At 42.2% G+C, this 18709-nt stretch overlaps 1 protein-coding gene across 1 annotated transcript in view; it reads right to left on the bottom strand.

Moving 5' to 3' along the window:
• Positions 1-18709, bottom strand: part of cacna1c (calcium channel, voltage-dependent, L type, alpha 1C subunit) — a 615084-nt gene that overhangs the window by 381569 nt on the left and 214806 nt on the right. The window contains exon 5 of the mRNA XM_059978076.1: positions 9542-9681. Within this exon, the coding sequence (XP_059834059.1) occupies positions 9542-9681 (140 nt within the window). The remainder of the gene's footprint in view (positions 1-9541; positions 9682-18709) is intronic.

The raw sequence follows: 18709 nt of genomic DNA, 5'->3' as shown, positions 1-18709 counted from the left end.
AGCATGCTATTACTCACACTGGAGCCTCAGTAATTCACCTACTGACAGAACCGATCAACTGTCGTACCCATTGCCACAGCACTACACACACTGTCCTCACTGGAGAAGAAAGATGCTTATGTTAGAATGCCGTCCTTGGACCACAGTTCAGCATTCAACACCATAAATTCTCCCCAGGCTCAACAAGAAGCTCAGAGTCCATGGCCTGCACCCCGCCTTGTGCAGCTGGATCTGGATTATCTGTCAGATCGCCAACAGGTGGCAAGGATGGGCACCCTCACCTCTGCCCCTCAACACAGGAGCCCTCCCAGGGCTGTGTCATGAGCCACCTCCTCTACTCCCTATATACCCATGACTGCATTGCCATGCACAGCACCAATCTGCAGATCAAATTTGCAGAGACACAACATTGACATTCCTTATTTCCAAGAATGATGAGACAGCCTACAAAGGAGAAGGCACCACTGTGTCAGTGCACTGACAAGAAAACAAACTCTCCCTCAATGCCGAAAAATGAAGAACGTGATCATGAAATACAGGAGACAGGCTAGCCCCTATTGACATCAATGGGACTGTAGTTGAGAGGTTGAGTAGTACATACTGTGTGGGGAGAAAAGCACAACAGTGCTTCTTTCACCTCAGACGGCCGAAGAAGTTTGGCATAAGTCTACAGATCCTCAGGACTTTCTACAGGGACACCATCCTGACTGACTGTGTCACTGCCTGGTACGGGAACTGTACTACCCTCAATCGCAGGGCACTGCAGAGAGTGGTGTGGACAGTCCAGCCCATCTGTGAATATGAATTGTCCTCTGTTCAGGACATTTACAGCAGCAGGTGCATAAACAGGTCCCGGAGGAATATCAGGAACTCCAGTTACCCTCACCATAAACTGTTTCAGCTGTTTCTGTTTGGCAAACAGTACCACACCATTATGACCAGGACCAACAGACTCTGGGACAGCTTCTTTCACCAGGCCATCAGATTGATCAATACACATTGATCTGATCGCATATCTGACTGTACATACATGTACACAAAACAATTATATATACAATCTTAGTGTTTGGGCAATATCCTCCCACATTTCCCTTCCTTATTGCTTATACATACATCTACAGAGATGCAACATAAAGATTTTTACTCCCACAAGTTGTGAGATAGATGTAAAAAATAGAATTCTAATTCACTTGACCCTGACTGGAGGTGGGGGGCTAAGCAGGTACTATACATTGCCCAAGGGGACCTGCTGGCAAGCAGAAGAAGGAGCGTCCCACATTTCCTTTGGTAGGGACCCACCTCCGCCTCGCCATACAATGTAATGCGAGCTCACTTAAATACTTATAGTGTCTTACTCCAACCATAACTCCAATTCAAAGCAAGATGTCTTAAAATTTTATGAATCACTATAGAATAACCTTCACATCTGCGATACATATCACAATAACACAAACAAAAATGCTTTGCGGAATCTCTCAGGAACATCAATATGTCCAAAAATTAACAAAATGCTCATTGCCAATTTCTGCATCCTTTGACGCTAGTTAAGACTATGAAAGAGTCAACAACATGCAATGCATTAGCTTATACTCATGGGAAGAAGTGAGCTTTCACCTCTCATCAATACTCAGCTTTTAATAACATACACAGTTATACAAAGCGATATCCATTTCAAACTATTCCTGAGTGATTAAATAGGAAAAACAACGCCAAAGACGTAGGTCCTCACAGCTGGAACATGATGCAACATTTTTAATAGGACCATCATGGACAAAACATCACATTTGAAGTGATTTACACAAGACATTTCTGTTAATGTTTCTCTTTTGAAAGCCTACCACAAACACCTGAATGTCTGGTTACAAGAAGACAGTTATCTACAAGTGCATCTTTGAAGGTAAAGGCCTCGAAGCCTCAAAATACTTGGAAGTCTGAAGTGATTGGTGACTGGGGATGTAAGCAAGTTTAGACTGAGTCCTCTGAGCCTTGTAAATGTTACAAATGGATATCTGGCACCTTGCATTTACAAAGTACAGAGTAAATTTATTATTAAAGTACATACTGTATATGTCACCATATACAACCTTGAGCTGTGTTTCCTTGTGGGCTTATACAGCAGATCCAAGAAACACAATGGAATCTATGAAATACTGCACCCAGTAGGATGGACAAACAACCAATGTGCAAGAGGCAAGCTGTGCAAATACAAAAGAAAACAAACAAATAAATAAGCAATAAATATTGTGAACACAAAATGAAGAGTCCTTGAAAATAACTCCACTGGTTGTGGGAACAGTTCAGCAGCTGGGCGAATAAGTTATCCCCTTTGGTTGAGGGGTGATAATTGTTCCTGACCTGGTGGTGAGAGTCCTGAGGCTCCTGTACCTTCTTCCAGATGGTAGCAGTGAGAAGGAAGCATGCCCTGGGTGGTGGGTGTCCTTGATGATGGATGCTGCTTTCCTGCACCAGCACTCCATGTAGATGTGCTCAGTGGTGGGGAAGGTTTTAACCTGTGATAGACTAGGCTGTATCCACTACTTTTTGTAGGACTTTCCATTCAAAGACATCGGTGCTTCCATACTAGGCCATGATGCAAGAAGTCAATATACTCTCCACTGCACACCCTTAGAAGTTTGTCAAAGTTTTAGATGTCATATGTAATCTTTGCAAACTTCAAAGGAAGTTGAGGTTCTACCCTGCTTTCTTCACAATTGCACTTATGTGCTAGGCCCAGGACAGATCCTCTGAAATGATAATACTGAGGAATTTAAAGTTGCTGACTGTCTCCACCTCTGACCCTCTGATGAGGACTTGCTCATGGACGTCTAATTTCCTCCTCCTGAGGTCACTAATCAGCTCCTTACTGACATTGAGTGAGCTTTTTATTGTGGCACCATTCATCCAGATTTTCAATCTCCCTCCGAAATGCTGATTCATCACCACCTTTGATTCATCAACAACACAGGTTGTCTCAGCCTATGGTACACAGAATCATATTTTCTACAAACAGGATTAAGTTTTAGATAAAATTCCCAAATACCTCAAACAAAAACTGTGCAGCTCAGTAGAATTTATAGCCAATAGCCCATTTGTAAATTCTCTTTAGCTGGCCTATCACCAGTAATCATGCTTCATTGAATAGAAGAAAATGTTGGTAGCTCACTTCTTACTCTGTCAAAAGAGTAATGTTTAATTCCACTTTCCGCCACTGTCTACAAGGAGTTGGTACGTTCTCCCTGTGAGTTTCCTCTGGGCACTTGCCTCCCTCCCACAGTCCAAAGCTGTACCATTTAGTAGGTAAATTGGTCATTGTAAATTGTCCCAATTAGGCTAGGGTTAAATCAAGGGTTGTTGGGTGGCAGGGCTCAAAGGGCTTATTCCATGCTGTATCTTATTTTAAAAAATAAATACATCTTCTCTTTGGTTGTCCATCAGAATCCAATGATGACATCCACTCCTTTAACGGTGAGATATTTGATGACTATACAGTCCTATCCTGGACCCACAAGCTCTATTGCATATGGGACGTGTATATGTGGTGGTGGTGGTGGTGATGGCAACCATGGCTGCATTTCTCCTGGCTCTCTCCTGTTGTCTTCTGGTTGTTCTTTCCATCCCCAGAATATGAATCCGATCCCTACACAGCTGTCGCCAAGAGATACGGTCAGCAGCAACATCCTCCAAGTCCTCAGAAATGATCTTGCAGTTCCTTAAAGTATACTTCATCTGATCCTTATAGCGCTTCTTCGACCCCCCAGCTGAGCACTGACCATGATGTAGCTGGCCGTAAAACACTCTGCGGGGTAGCTGACATGGAGACATCCTTACCACGTGCCCCAGCCACTGCAACTAATGCTGGGTGATCATGGCCTCAATACTTCTGCAGTTGGTCTTTACGATGTGAGGCACCCACTCACGCCAAGTAATTCCCAGGATGTGCTGAAGGCAGCTTATGTGGAAGCGCTCCAAGGACTTGATGTGACGGCTGTAGGTCACCCAAGCTTCACAGCCATAAAGGAGGGTGGCGACACAGACCGCTTGGTATTGATGCACCATCAATAACTCTCAGAGACGGGAGGTGAACGATAGGCTTTTATTAGCAACAAAAGGGACCACGACATCTTGGAGACTGAGGGAGGTACAGTGCCTCCAATCGCCTTTATACCGGGGTCTGTGGGAGGAGCCACAGGAGCAGTCAGCAGAGGGGCGTGTCCAGACAGGTATACATAGTTTACCACAGGTATACAGCAACCTTTGTGGAGGGACGAAGGCTCCTGTTTTTAAAGACTCTACACCGGTTTCCCAAAGGCAGCTGATGCTTGTTTAACGCAGCTCTGGATGTTGCTGTCAATGCTGCTATCCTCAGACAGAATGCTTCCCAGATATTTGAAAGATGGCACTACTGACAGCTTTTCATCACCAACAGTGAAGGCAGGTAGGGTGGGTGGGACACTAGTACTCCATTGGCAAACCACTTCTGTCTTGATGGTATTGACAGTCCGGCCCATCCTGCTGTACGCTCTCACCACCACAGCAAGCACAGTCAGAAGATCCTCCGGAGAATGGGCCACAAGAGCACAGACATCTGCATAGTGCAGCTCCAGGTCCCATTCTCTATGGAGTTTGGTGGTTGTGTGGAGTCTCCTAATGTTAAAGAGGTTGCCATCTAATCTGATGTCCACTGCCACACCACTGCTCTCCTAAATGTCAGAAAAGGAGGCCTAAAAATTGCCCATTCAATCACTCACCTGAATAAATAAAAACATAGATAAATACAGACTGCATAATTCACAGAAAATAAGAATCCAGCAATGCAATGTTTAGTCAAGTGTCACTTTTGAAAGTGTCACTTTTATATTAACTTTTACTCTTTTGTCATTGTCCTTACTTTTAAAATTTTTTACCCTAGTTTTGAAATTCACCTTCTGTCTAAGCCCTGTGCTTTGGAAGCATATCTTCCACTCTCTCTTCTTTTGGCCACCTGCCATTACATGGCTCTGCAATAATTTGTTTGTTAATTAATTACCTGTGATATATCCTTGACAATTTTGCTGTGTAAAAGGCACAATATAAGCAGAAGCCATTTGCCAATATTTTGTTCACTTCAGAAGAGTCTGTCATTATGCAAATTACACATACCTACACTGCACATTATTAAACACACACAAAGCATTAACGCAAATTTAACTAGATAAATCTATATGTGCTTAATCTAAAGTTCAGAAAAAATATCACTTTTCCCTAAATTGCTCTTGTAACTAGAAAAAATGTTTAATCTGTTTACCATCTATGACTTATACATAATCAGATTCCTATCTGGCAAATGGGATGAGTGTTGATGGCTAAAGTAGTCTGCATGAAAGCAGTGAGTGAAAGAGCCCATTTTTGTGCTATACAACTCAATGACTGTAATATTTTAAACTCATTTTTGGGATCTTGCTTCAATTAAATAATTTAATTCTTAATATCATTAAGTTTCCTTTCTTGTTTCTTCTGAAAATACAGCAATAATAACATTCATACCATACCAACTTAAAGAAAATCACAACTGCAGGGTGATGAAGAATGATATCCACAATGTAATCCATTGCACACAACAGTAAATAACCTTTTTTTTGCTCAAGACCTTTTTTAAATGAGGCTTTACAACCAAATCAACACTAAAAGTAAAAACTGAAGGGGCAATTCTCCAAGGAGATAACCTGACACAAATTAATAAATTGTCAACAACAGAGCGACATTGGCTGAAATATCATGGTAAGCAATTAAGCCATCTTTACATTTGTCATTCAGCAATGATTCAGAAATCATATGCATTTTAAAAAATGGATTACAAGAATAAACAAAATAATCAAGGCACTTAAACAAACCTCAAGCAATGATGATTTTATAATGTACTGAGATACACAAACAAGCTATCAATTAGAGTCCATTTGGTTGACCTCATGTGTAGGCATTTAATTTAAACCTGCACGGGTCATGGATAATGGCAACTTACTCCAATTTAATCATTGCATCAGCTGACTAGAAATTAATTCAGAGCAACTGAGTACATGGAATAAATTTCTATCACACCAGGAAGTGAACAAATTTACAGCTTCTCTCATTTGCTTTTTTTCCTCTTTTAGTACAGATGTCTCTTTATTCATTACCATCTAGGAGGCTATTTTTCAAACTCTTCACTGATGGAAATATTGATCACAGATAATGAACCAGACTTCATCGATTGCAGTAGAGAATCTTTGGGTCACTTTAAACAAGTATTCAGAGAATTGCCTCCACCCTGCCCTCAGATTTACCTGGCCCATTTCCGACAGCTTCATTCCCTTTCTCGATCTCACTGTCTCTATCTCTGGAGACAGCTTATCCACTAATGTCTATTATAAACTCATGGACTCTCAGAGATACCTGGACTGTACCTCTTCCCACCATGTTACTTGTAAAAACATGATTCCTCCTCTCAATTCCTCTGTCTTTGCTGCATCTGCTCTCAGGATGTTCATTTTAGAACAAAGGAGATATTCTCCTTCTTCAAAGAAAGAGGTTTCCCGTCCTCCATCAACACTACCCTCAACCACATCTCTTCCATTTCATGCACGTCTGATCTCAGACCATCCTCCCGCCACCCTACCAGGGATGGGGCTCCTTTTGTGCTCACCTACCACTCCATCAGCCTCCACATCCAGCACATAATTCTCCGCAACTTCTGCCATCTCCACTGTTATCCCACCACCAAACACATCTTTCCCTTCCCCCTCCACTTTCCACAGGGATCGCTCCCTACATGACTCACTTGTCCATCATCCCTCGCCACTGATCTCCCTCCTGGCATTTATCCTTGCAAGTGGAATAAGTGCTACACCTTCCCCTACACCTCCTCCCTCACTACTATTCAGGACCCGAAAACTGCCTTTCCCAGTGACGCGACACTTCACTTGTGAGTCTGTTGGGGTCATACACTGTGTCTGGTGCAGCCTCCTGTATATCAGTGAAACCCAGTGTAGGTTGGGAGACTGCTTCACTGAGCACTACTCACTGTCCACCAGAAGCAAGATCTCCCAGTGACCACCCATTTTAATTCCATTTCCCAATTCCATTCCAATATGTCAGTCCATGGCCACCTCTTCTGTCACAATGAGACCACACTCAGGTTGGAGGAACAGCACCTTATATTCCATTTGTGTAGCCTTCAACCTGATGGCATGAACATCAATTTCTTGATTTCTGGCAATGCCCCCCTCCCCTTCCCTCTCTTTCATCAGTCCCCATCCCCTTTTCCTTCCTTCACCTTGCCTGCCCATCACCTCCCTCTGGTGCTCCTCACCCTTTTTCTTTCTTCCATGGCTTTCTGTCCTCACCTATCCAGCCCTGCACCGCTTTCAGCAATCAACTTTCCAGCTATTTACTTCAACCCTCTCCCTCCTGGTTTCACCTATCACTTTGTGTTTCTCTCTCCCCTTCCCCACCTTTTAATTCTACTCCTCATCCTTTTTCCTCCAGTCCTGCCAAAGTGTCTCGGCCCAAAACAAACACTGTATTTTTTCTCCCCCACAGATGTTGCCTGGCCTGCAGAGTTCCTCCAGCATTTTGCGTGTGTTATTCACAGAAATGCTAAGGTTTCATTTAAAGGTATCTACACAGTGTTTCAGTACTGCCTTTAACATAAAATTGTACTAGGCCCAGATGGGTGGAAGTAATAGTGGCACAAATGATGTCAAGTAAAGAGTAACTGACCAATAAAAATGATCAGAAAACTTACGAGACTTCCAGCTCTGGAGTATAAATAGCAAGGAAGAACCTTACTTTAAGTGCATAAAATAGTAACTGGTTAAAAAAAGAAAATGGACACATATTACTCCAAAGACACAACAGAATTTGAGCATTATTTCAAATGCAAAAAAGTTAGGAACACTGGGGACTTAAAATATTAGTGCAAGAAAAATACCCTGGCTCTTACAGCAATAATGATATCAACACTACTGGTGTTTGCCAGCATGACTTGGTTTGATTGACAGAGGTCTCAAAGTTCGCATGTATGCATATCCCTAAAATCTTATCTGTGAATAGACAGCTTCTGTTTGCAGCTCTTTTCAATCAAATCAAAAAGAAATTTATGATTGCACGAAATTTTAGCAATTAATAAACTAGTCTCACTATCCAATACCCTAAAACTGTTGCACTTTATTACAAGTCCTGTAATTTTAATGTTATACTCACAAGCTAGTTATACATATTGTGTACACATTGTACTCCCTTCACATAAAAAGTGAGGAGCATTAAATTAAAATAAATATTTATGATATTTCAGCTTCTGTTTAAATGGCATGCAAAGATTCTAATCTTTTTAGCACCTTCTGAATTTTTTTTTAATTGGCTAAATATTGTTCTTTTTCTTTTCTGGTTTTGTGTCAGTCAGACATCTTTAATGTGATTTGAGCGATTCCAGAGTATCAATGGTAGATAAGTCCCACCACAGAGATTTTCTTTGAAATCAGCGATGAGTTTTGTTATTTTGCCAGACTGGTAACCCCACACCAACTGAAAAGATATTGGGATACTGGCACTTACACCAATGTAAATATCTATACCAATATAGAGAGAGAATGTACAAAATGGCACTTCTATTGCTAATCCAGGTGTTTTGGACAATGAAACATTGATATAGGAGAAATTCATTCACAAGACGATAGGAGATTCCTTCATACAAAGGAAAAGAAAAAGTAGCTACTGTTAGCTTAATTAATAATCTAAACCTAAAACCTACAGATTTTTGATATTCAAGGGTGTTGAGGGATGGGGAAGTAAGATGTGTGGATATGGTTAAAAGGGTGATCAGCCTTCTTCTCATTGAATGGTAAAACAGGCTCAAAGAGCTCAATGTTTTTGTCCCCATCTCCCATTTTTACTTTGAATGAAAAAAGAAGTATGTCCTTGTGAAGATCATGGTGTAGGGGGAAAACTGTACATTAAGGAATGTAAGGATTATGAGACAAAACAAAAGGTTGTGCTCATCCAAGTGATTCTTATTTTGAATCCAGATTTTAAGTATGCTACTTATCAAAATGAACATCTTTTTTACCTGTTCTCTGCAATGGTAATCTATTGGGAATCTTATTTGTCGGAACAAAATTTATCTCTCCTTAATCACATCTTTCTGTCAGAACTTCCAGAGGGGCGTGCAACTTGAACTAGCCTTGTGACTCATTTCAGAGTTCACAAATTATTCTGCCAGTGGTTTAATATAAACACATTTTAAATAGGTCTCTGAATTTTCGCTGCACTACTAGCTGAAAAGTGGGTGGACTGACTCACTTACTTAGCAGTTTGCCAGTCTGATGTAAATGAGTTACTGGTTCTCAAACCATTTACTGAAAAAGATTGATGCATATTCTTTAAACTCATACCCAGTTAAAGTTCCTGAATTTTGTTCTTATTCAAAGAATTAGATTTACTTTACAGATATATATCAAGAGACAACGAAATTCAGATAACACAGACTTGAATCCTATATTTTGTAACTCTACCTTATTGAAATACTTACTAGGAACCCCCGACACAAGGCGTAACGGTCGTAGGACTCTGAATGCCCTTAGAGCTTTGACATCAAATCCAGTAGCTTTACCTCCAATTGGGTTAACTCCGTCTGATTTGGTTGCTTGCTCTAAAATAGCACTAAAAAGCCTACAAGGGAAAAAAAAAAGGCATCTTTTATCAAGAACACAGTTGCACAAATGACCAATCCAATTTGCTTAGTTAGTCTGCTTTTGCCCTGTGATCTCCTCAGATAATTTAATCAATTATGGTCAGAAGGGAAGGTGCACTTTCCTGAAGTGTCAGAAGCATTTCACTGAATTAACACAGGTGCATGACACCCAATTTATGTTCAACAGGGCTCATAAAAAACAAGCAAGTAGATCATAACTGAGAAAAAATGTTACTTAAGTTGATTCTAAGGTAATGATTAGCTGCGGTACTACACAGACACCTCCATACTTCTTCGTATATTGCCTCCTGATAACAAACAGGACATTTGTGAATGTCTCATCTAAAAATTTGAATTCCTGACTGCAGCATTCACTCAGACATGCTAGTCAATCTGAGCTTTATACTCGTGTTTCTGAAGTATGACTTGAAATCATAATCATCTGAGAGATTGTAGTTGAGAAATTGCTTTATTACATTTTAATGATGTAAAAACAGATCTGTCATCAAAGTATTTTTGAAGTACCATAAACAGTGCAGTTGGGTTCCTCTCTGTGATGCTGCAGCTGTGTCAGCTTCAACTATTTCAACAAGCTCCACTATGATTTATTGCAAGTTCTCAGTTACAGAATCTAGCCAAGCAGTATGACCTTGGCAGTAGTTGTTAAGGGGACATATTACAATGCAAGCAGACCGCTTTCAACTTTTGAAGACAAATGCTAATTAACAAAACATAATGATGGGATAAGAATGTTCTCAAAGTCAGAAAAACCTGAACAAGCTGGTGAGGAATTGTTCCCCCAAAGACATATGTCTTTTTGTGTGAGGAGCATTGCAAACTGTCTAGTGCTACTAGCCAAGAATCTCTGACAAAACTTTTCCAGTATGGTCTCTATAATAAGTGAGTTAAATAAGTATGGTTGATAAATGCTTAGTCTTTCTGGAAAGCCTTCAAAGCAGATAAGTCTCTGTGGACACATTTTGCTCTGTGAAGAAAAAGTCTGCTTGACTATGGAACTTGGGTGACTTCACCAAATTCAACTGAACAGCAATCCGTAAGACGTAGCAAAGATCAGCAGCTGCAACCTGGAAGGATTTGAAGCTAAGAAGCTGAAGATGATTGTGGACTGGAATTCCACGGGTAAATCAAGATAATCACACCTCTAATACTATATTTGAGTTCACAAGATGTGGATCTCAGTGCAGATAAAGAAAGGAGATTTATAAAGCAAAATTTCAGGGAAATAGGTTCGTGAATCTGGTTGTTTTGAGACTTGCAGAATCTGGGTTCTCAGGTTAACTTTTGTGTGAAATGCTGAACAAATTACAAAAGACTTAGGAGATCCAAAATCATGGTTATTTGATCAACTGGCTCTTACAGACAGACTCTGGATGTTTTTATATATGTTGTTTTGTGGCAGCAGTACATTGCAATACAATGCCATCGACAACTGCACCCTCCAAATTTTCATTTCCATCGCAACATACAAGATGATTTATCAGTAACTTCAAATTCTTTGTAGTTCCTAACTTGCTTCTTAACTTGTTGAAGTAGTGAAATTGTTTCATTTTTTACTACCGGATATTTCGGGCATCTCCATGCCTAAATGCTGGAAACTGCAGTGAGCAAAACCGTTCAGAACTGAACAGCTGCTTATTCCTCACCAACTCTCAGTGACAAAAATCACTGCTTTTTCAACACAAACACATGCAGCTGATACTACTGTAGATTCCGGACTACAGAGCGCAACTGATTAAAAGCCGCACGCTCTAATTTTAGAGAGAAAATCAATTTTGTACTTGTACAGGCCGCACCGGATTTTAAGCCGCAGGTGTCCCACGTTGTAATATGAGATATTTACACAGAAAGATATTACACGTGAGGATTTTTTAACTTTTAATTAAATCCGTATGGTAACATAAACAAATATATATTGCAAATGCTTTTTTTTTCGAACAGTGCCTGTAACACAGCTACTTTTAAATATACATACGTATCGGTAACACACAAATTACGTCGTGTATACTTTTTTACTGAACAGTGCACGAACAACATTCCAATATCTCCTAACGACTGGTAAAAAAAATATATATACTGCAGCCTATCAGGAAAAGTTATTGATCGCCTTCTTCATCTTCCTCCTGCGCACTAAAACCATCAAAGTCCTCTTCTTCAGTGTCCGAATTGAATAACCTCAGGATCTCGTCACTCACTTCAGTCTCTTCGTTGTCGCTCTCACTTGAGCGCACGCGGTCCTCTTCATCACGCAGCAGTCCAGCCTTTCTAAACCCGCTGGTGATGGTGGATGTTGTGACACGGCTCCACGCATTTAGGATCCACTGGCAGACTTGAGTTAAAGATGCTCTTCGCATGCGTCCTGTTTTGGTAAAGGATTACTCGCCGCTCGTCATCCAAGCCTCCCACTCAACGCGCAGCGCCACTTTAAATGCCCGGTTCACGTTGATGTCCAGTGGCTGCAAATACTTCGTGGTGCCCCCAGGAATCACAGCTGGAATTGAGTTTGTACTCTTGATGGCAGCTTTCACTGAACTTTCATTGTCAGCCGCTTAAAAATCACCATCGGTGGAAGCTTTAGTCCGGATGCTGTGCAGCTCAGAACACAAGTAAAATGCGTTCTCTCATGGCCACTTGTTTTCAGTGTGATGGACGAGTCACCTTTTTTATTAACAGTCCGAGTGAGAGGCAGGTCAAACGTCAAAGGTACTTCATCCATATTTATGATATCATCTGGCCTGATGGAATTCTCTGCTATCTTTGTTTGAGTGAATGTGCGGAAGTTAGCAAGCTTTTCCTCGTGGTCGGGAGGCAGCTGCTGACACAGAGTCGTGCGTACCCTGACGGACAGGCCTTTTCGTCTCATAAATCTAAAACACCACGATGGCCCACCTCTAAAATCTTCGATTTTCATTTTGGTGGCGATTGCTTTAGCCTTCAGTCTGATCTGCACGGTGGAAACACCGCGGCCGCCTGCTCTCTGTGTGTTAACCCAGTCTTCAAGAAATTTTTCAAGTTCGGGCCATCTGCTATGATTACCTCCGAAAGCTTTTGTCGTCTTTTTGCATTGACTCAGTTCTTCACGCTGGCGTCTCCACCGTCTCAACATCAATTCATTTATGCCAAGATTATGTGCAGCAGCTCGATTTCCTTCTTCAACCGCCAGATTGATCGCCTTTAACTTAAAAGCTGCATCATATGCTTTTCTTCGAGTGTTTTCCATGTTGATGAGGGTGAGTACAAATGACTGATTTACAATAATTTAATTGTGAAAGTGCGCTTGATTTATCGTACAAATTCATTGGACCTCTGTGAACTACTCATCAATTTTATTGGTCTACTGTTACAAGGCAAAATGTTTTTGGCGGCATGAAAAAAAAACATGCATTAGCCGCACCGTAGTATAGGCCGCAGTGTTGCCACAGTGTTCAAAGCATGGGAAAAAAGTAGCGGCTTATAGTCCAGAATTTACGGTACTTAAAAACTGTTCACTCTAAGTACAGTGTAGCGTCTTATGGCCACAAAAATGTATGCAACTATCACTAGTTAGATAGTGATAGCACAGGACAAGGTTCTTGAACTAGATCTAGCTCGGCTCTTGAGTACAGGGCCGGGACCCTTCCTAGGACGCGGGGCTGGGATGCTTTCGCAAGGCTGGGACCCCTTTCTTGGACACAGGGCCAGGATGCTGACTAGGACATAGGGTCGGGATGCTTCCTAGGATGCAAGGTCAGGATGACTGATGAGGTAAACTGCTGAGGATTTGGATGGGGACGATCCAGCACAGGGTAGGCAAGGCTTCAGGCGTAGGTTGCAAGCATGGCTTCAGAAGGAAGGGGAAGGGAACAGTCCAGCGCCCTGAAGCTGAATCCCAAAGCTACTTATGGAGCCAGCCCAAAATAAGAATCAGGTGCCTCAGTGAAGGCACCCAATGGAACCAGAGAAAACAGGAAAGCCTGGAATAAAGATCAATGGACTGGACCGTGAACCAGAATGCGGACTTCACTGACAGGACCATGACAGCCGTCAGCAAAGCCGAGTGGCGAGCCAGTGAGATTGCATTCACTGTAGACCTATTCTGGTGACAGGCAAATTACAGTGGCGAGTCCAGGTCCTTGCTTAGGCAGGAGTTGATTCTGGCCATGACCAACCTCTCAAAGCACTTCATCACAGTAGATATGAGTGCCACTGGGCAAAATTCATTGAGATAGCTCACCCTGCTCTTCTTGGACACATATGATTTTCACCCTTTTGAAGCAGGTGGGAACCTCAACTGCAGCAGTGACAGATTGAAGAAGTGTTAGCACACTCCAGCTAGTTGGTTGCCATGGATTTTCAGTGCCCGACCAGGTATATCATCAGGGCCTAATGCCTTGTGAGGATTCACCCTCATGAAAGGTGTCCTGATGTTGGCCACTGAAACAGAGATTACAAGGTCACCAGGTGCTGCACAGGTGTGGTTTTATTTTCCATTTCATTATGCATTTCTCCATGCATAAAACATCACAGCCATTTATGATGTTAGGTTTCATCTTGTAGGAAATGATGGTCTGCAGAGCTGATGTGCATGCGATTCCCTCTCTAACTTCAAGCGGAATTGTTTTCTCACTCTTAAAATAGCCTTCCATAGGTCACATCTGGAGTTCCTGTGTAGTTTCGGATCACAGGTCTTGAATGCCATGGATCAAACCCTCAGCAGACTTCGAATGTCCAGGTTCACCCACAGCTTTTGGTTTGGGTATGTGCAGTCTGTTCTCAAAGGCACACACTCATCCACACAGATCTTGATGAAGACGGTGACAGCGTATTCATTCAGATTCAAAGATAAATCTCTAAAGATTGTCCAGTCCACTGACCCAAAACAGACCTGTAACTGCCCCTCTGCCTCCCTTCACCATACCTTCTTGGTCCTCACCATTGGTGCTGCAACCTTTAGTCTCTGCTAATACACTGGGAATAGAAGTACAGCCATGGGATCAGACTTTCCAAATTGTGGGTGTGGGGTGGCACAGTAAGCATTCTTGATGGTGGTACAGCAGTACATCAAGTGCGATGGCTCCTCTGGTTCCACAGGTGATACGTTGTGCCAGTTGTTCAGAGACTTCTTCCAGCTGGCCAGGTTGAATTCCCCGGCAATGGTAGGGCATTTTACTAATCAGTCATGATCAAATGGAGGAGTAGACTTGATGAGCCAAATGTCCTAATTCTACTCCTGTGTCTTACTGATTTATTTAGATCAGTACAAAATTGTGAGCAGAATAGACAATAGACAATAGGTGCAGAAGTAGACCATTCGGCCCCTCGAGTCTGCACCGCCATTCTGAGATCATGGCTGATCATTCACTATCAATACCCAGTCCCTGCCTTGTCCCCATATCCCTTGATTCCCCTATCCATCAGATATCTATCCAGCTCCTTCTTGAAAGCATCCAGAGAATTGGCCTCCACCGTCTTCCGAGGCAATGCATTCCACACCTCCACAACTCTCTGGGAGAAGAAGCTCTTCCTCAACTCTGTTTTAAATAACTGACTTCTTATTCTCAATCCATGCCCTCTGGTACTGGACTCTCCCAACATCTGGAACATATTACCTGCCTCAATCCTATCAAATCCTTTAATTATCTTAAACGTTTCAATCAGATCCCCTCTCAATCTCCTCAATTCCAGCGTGTACAAGCCCAATCTCTCCAATCTCTCTGCGTAAGACAGCCCTGCCATCCCAGGAATCAACCTAGTGAATCTACGCTGCACTTCCTCAATTGCCAAAATGTCCTTCCTTAAACCTGGAGACCAAAACTGTACACAATATTCCAGGTGTGGTCTCACCAGGGCCCTGTACAAATGCAAAAGAACATCCTTGCTCTTGTATTCAATTCCCCTTGTAACAAAGGCCAACATTCCATTTGCCCTCTTCACTGCCTGTTGCACTTGCTCATTCACCTTCATTGACTGGTGAAGTAGGACTCCTAGGTCTCTTTGCATTTCTCCCTTACCTAACTCGACACCGTTCAGACAATACTCTGCCCTCTTGTTCTAGCTTCCAAAGTGGATAACTTCACATTTATTCACATTGAATGACATCTGCCAAGTATCTGCCCACTCACTCAGCCTATCCAAGTCTCCCTGTATTCTCCTAACGTCCTCTTCGCATGTCACACTGCCACCTAGTTTAGTATCGTCAGCAAACTTGCTGATATAGTTTTCAATGCCCTCATCTAAATCATTGACATAAATCGTAAAGAGCTGTGGTCCCAATACAGAGCCCTGTGGTACCCCACTAGTCACCTCCAGCCAGTCTGAGAAACACCCATTCACTGCTACCCTTTGCTTTCTATCTGCCAACCAGTTTTCTATCCATGTTGAAACCCTGCCCCCAATGCCATGAGCTCTGATTTTACTCACCAATCTCCTATGTGGCACCTTATCGAATGCCTTCTGAAAATCTAGGTACACAACATCCACTGGCTTACCCTCGTCTAACATCCTTGTTACACCCTCAAAAAACTCCAACAGATTAGTCAAGCATGATTTGCCCTTGGTAAATCCATGCTGGCTCGGCCTAATCCTATTTCTGCCATCGAGATGTGCCACTATTTCGTCCTTAATAATGGACTCAAGCATCTTCCCCACGACTGACGTTAGGCTAACAGGGCGATAGTTCTCCGTTTTCTCCTTCCCTCCCTTCTTGAAAAATGGGACAACATTAGCCACTCTCCAATCTTCAGGAACTGATCCTGAATCTAAGGAACATTGGAAAATGATTACCAATGCATCCGCAATTTCCTGAGCCACCTCTTTTAGAATCCTCGGATGCAGACCATCTGGACCCGGGGATTTATTAGCCTTCAGTCCTACTAGTCTACTCATCACAGTTTCTTTCCTAATGTCAATCTGTCTCAATTCCTCTGATATCTTATGACCCTGGCCCATCCATACATCTGGGAGATTGCTTGTGTCCTCCCTGGTGAAGACAGATCTAAAGTATGCATTAAATTCTGTTGCCATTTCCCTGTTTCCCATACAATTTCTCCCAATTCATTCTTCAAGGGGCCAACATTGTTCTTAACTATCTTCTTTCTCTTCACATAGCTAAAAAAGCTTTTGCTATCCCCTTTTATATTCCTGGCTAGACTGAGCTCATACCTGATTTTTTCTCTCCGTATTGCTTTTTTAGTTAAGATCTGCTGTTCCTTAAAACTTTCCCAATCATCTGTATTCCCACTCATCTTAGCCCTGTCATACTTCTCTTTCTTTAATGCTATACAATCTCTGACTTCCTTTGTCAACCACTGTGGCCCCTTCCCCCTCTTTGAATCCTTCCTTCTCATTGGAATGAACTGCATTTGCATCTTTTGTATTATGCCCAAGAATATCTGCCACTGCTGATCCACTGTCTTTCCTGCCAGGGCATCCGCCCATTTAACTTTGGCCAGCTCTTCCCTCATGGCTCCGTAGTCTCCTTTATTTAAATGCAACACTGACACCTCTGATCTGCCCCTATCCCTCTCAAATTGTAGATAAAAACTTATCATGTTATGATCACTAACTTATCATGTTATGATCAGAAGAGCCTGTTTCTGTGCCATAGTAGCCCACGTTTTATTAAAGAAGAAAAGCCCAGAAAGTCACAAAGTAACAACGGGGGCAGAAAATTTTGAGTTAAATAGAACTGAGCATGGACGGAATTGCAAAAAAGTAACTCCAGAGTTCAGAGATGATCCAGGATGCTGGGAGCATCATAGTTCAGAGTTTCATGAAAGTGGCCAGGGAGGATGCAGTGAGGGGTTAGAAATATTGTGCAGGAATCCATTGTGGGCATTCCCCTTGAAAACAAGTATACCATTTTGGATACTTTTGGAGAAGGGGGGAATGACTATTCAAGGTGAGGCAGCAGTAGCAGCAAGGTCTGTTTCTGTGGCTCAGTACAGAAGGGTGAGGGCAGAAAGAAGTTCCGTGATAGGGAACTTTATAGTTACAGAGATGACAGGAGACTCGTTTTGATAAAAAGGACTCCAGGATGGTGTGTTACATCCCTGATGCCAGATTCAAGATATCTCTTGAGTGGCTGCAGAACATTCTCAGGGTGGAGGGTGAGCAGCTAAAAGTCATTGTGGATGTTGGTAGAAAAAGGGATGAATGAATATAGGGAGTTAGAAAAGTTCAAGAAAAGGATCTTAAGTTACTTCTGGATTACTCCCTGTGCTACAAGCCAACGAGGATAAGCATAAGGAAACGTAAGAAGATGGCAGATGAATGCGTGGCTGAAGAGTTGGTGCAGATGAAAAGATTCAGGTTTGTGGACCTTTGGAGTCTCATTCTGGGACAGGGGTGACCTGTTCAAGAGGGATGGGTTGCATCTGTACTTGGGGCAGGGGAAACATTATCCTAGCAGGCATATTTTCCGATACTATTAGGGAGGGTTTAAACTCAGTTGGCATGGGGATGGAATCCAAAGCCATCCCCATGAGTGAGGCAGATGGGAGGCTATGATTCAATGAAAATAAGATCAGTAGACAAGACAGGCAGCATCATGGCATGCAATGAGGAAAGGCTGTTGGATTAAATTGCAATTATTTCAATGCAAGGGACTTGACAGATGAACTTGGGCATGGATCACTATGTTGGACTGAGACATTATACTTGGTACAGAAAACATGGTTCAAGGAGGGACAATGGGCAGCTAAAGTACTCGATCAGGGGTAGATAAATATTTCAGGGTAGAGTTGCTACAGGTAGGTTAGAGATGGAGGAAATTGAGAAAAGGAGTTGCATTTAATTAAGGAGAACATCATGGTGGTAGTTCAAGATGAAATTATTGAGGGATCATGCACTGAGGCTTTAAGGATGGAGCTGAGAAATAAGAAGGGAGTGATCACCTTGTTAGGTTTGTGCTACAAACCTCCTGATAGAAACAAGAATTAGTGGAGCAAATATATAGGGAGAATGCTGAAAATTACAAGAATAATAGCATTGTCATAGGAGGGGATTTTA

This window comes from Hypanus sabinus, chromosome 8 (assembly GCF_030144855.1).
Source record: "Hypanus sabinus isolate sHypSab1 chromosome 8, sHypSab1.hap1, whole genome shotgun sequence".
NCBI lineage: Eukaryota > Metazoa > Chordata > Chondrichthyes > Myliobatiformes > Dasyatidae > Hypanus > Hypanus sabinus.
The sequence above is the reverse complement of the archived record's forward strand: the minus strand, read 5'-3'. Positions and strand labels throughout refer to the sequence as shown.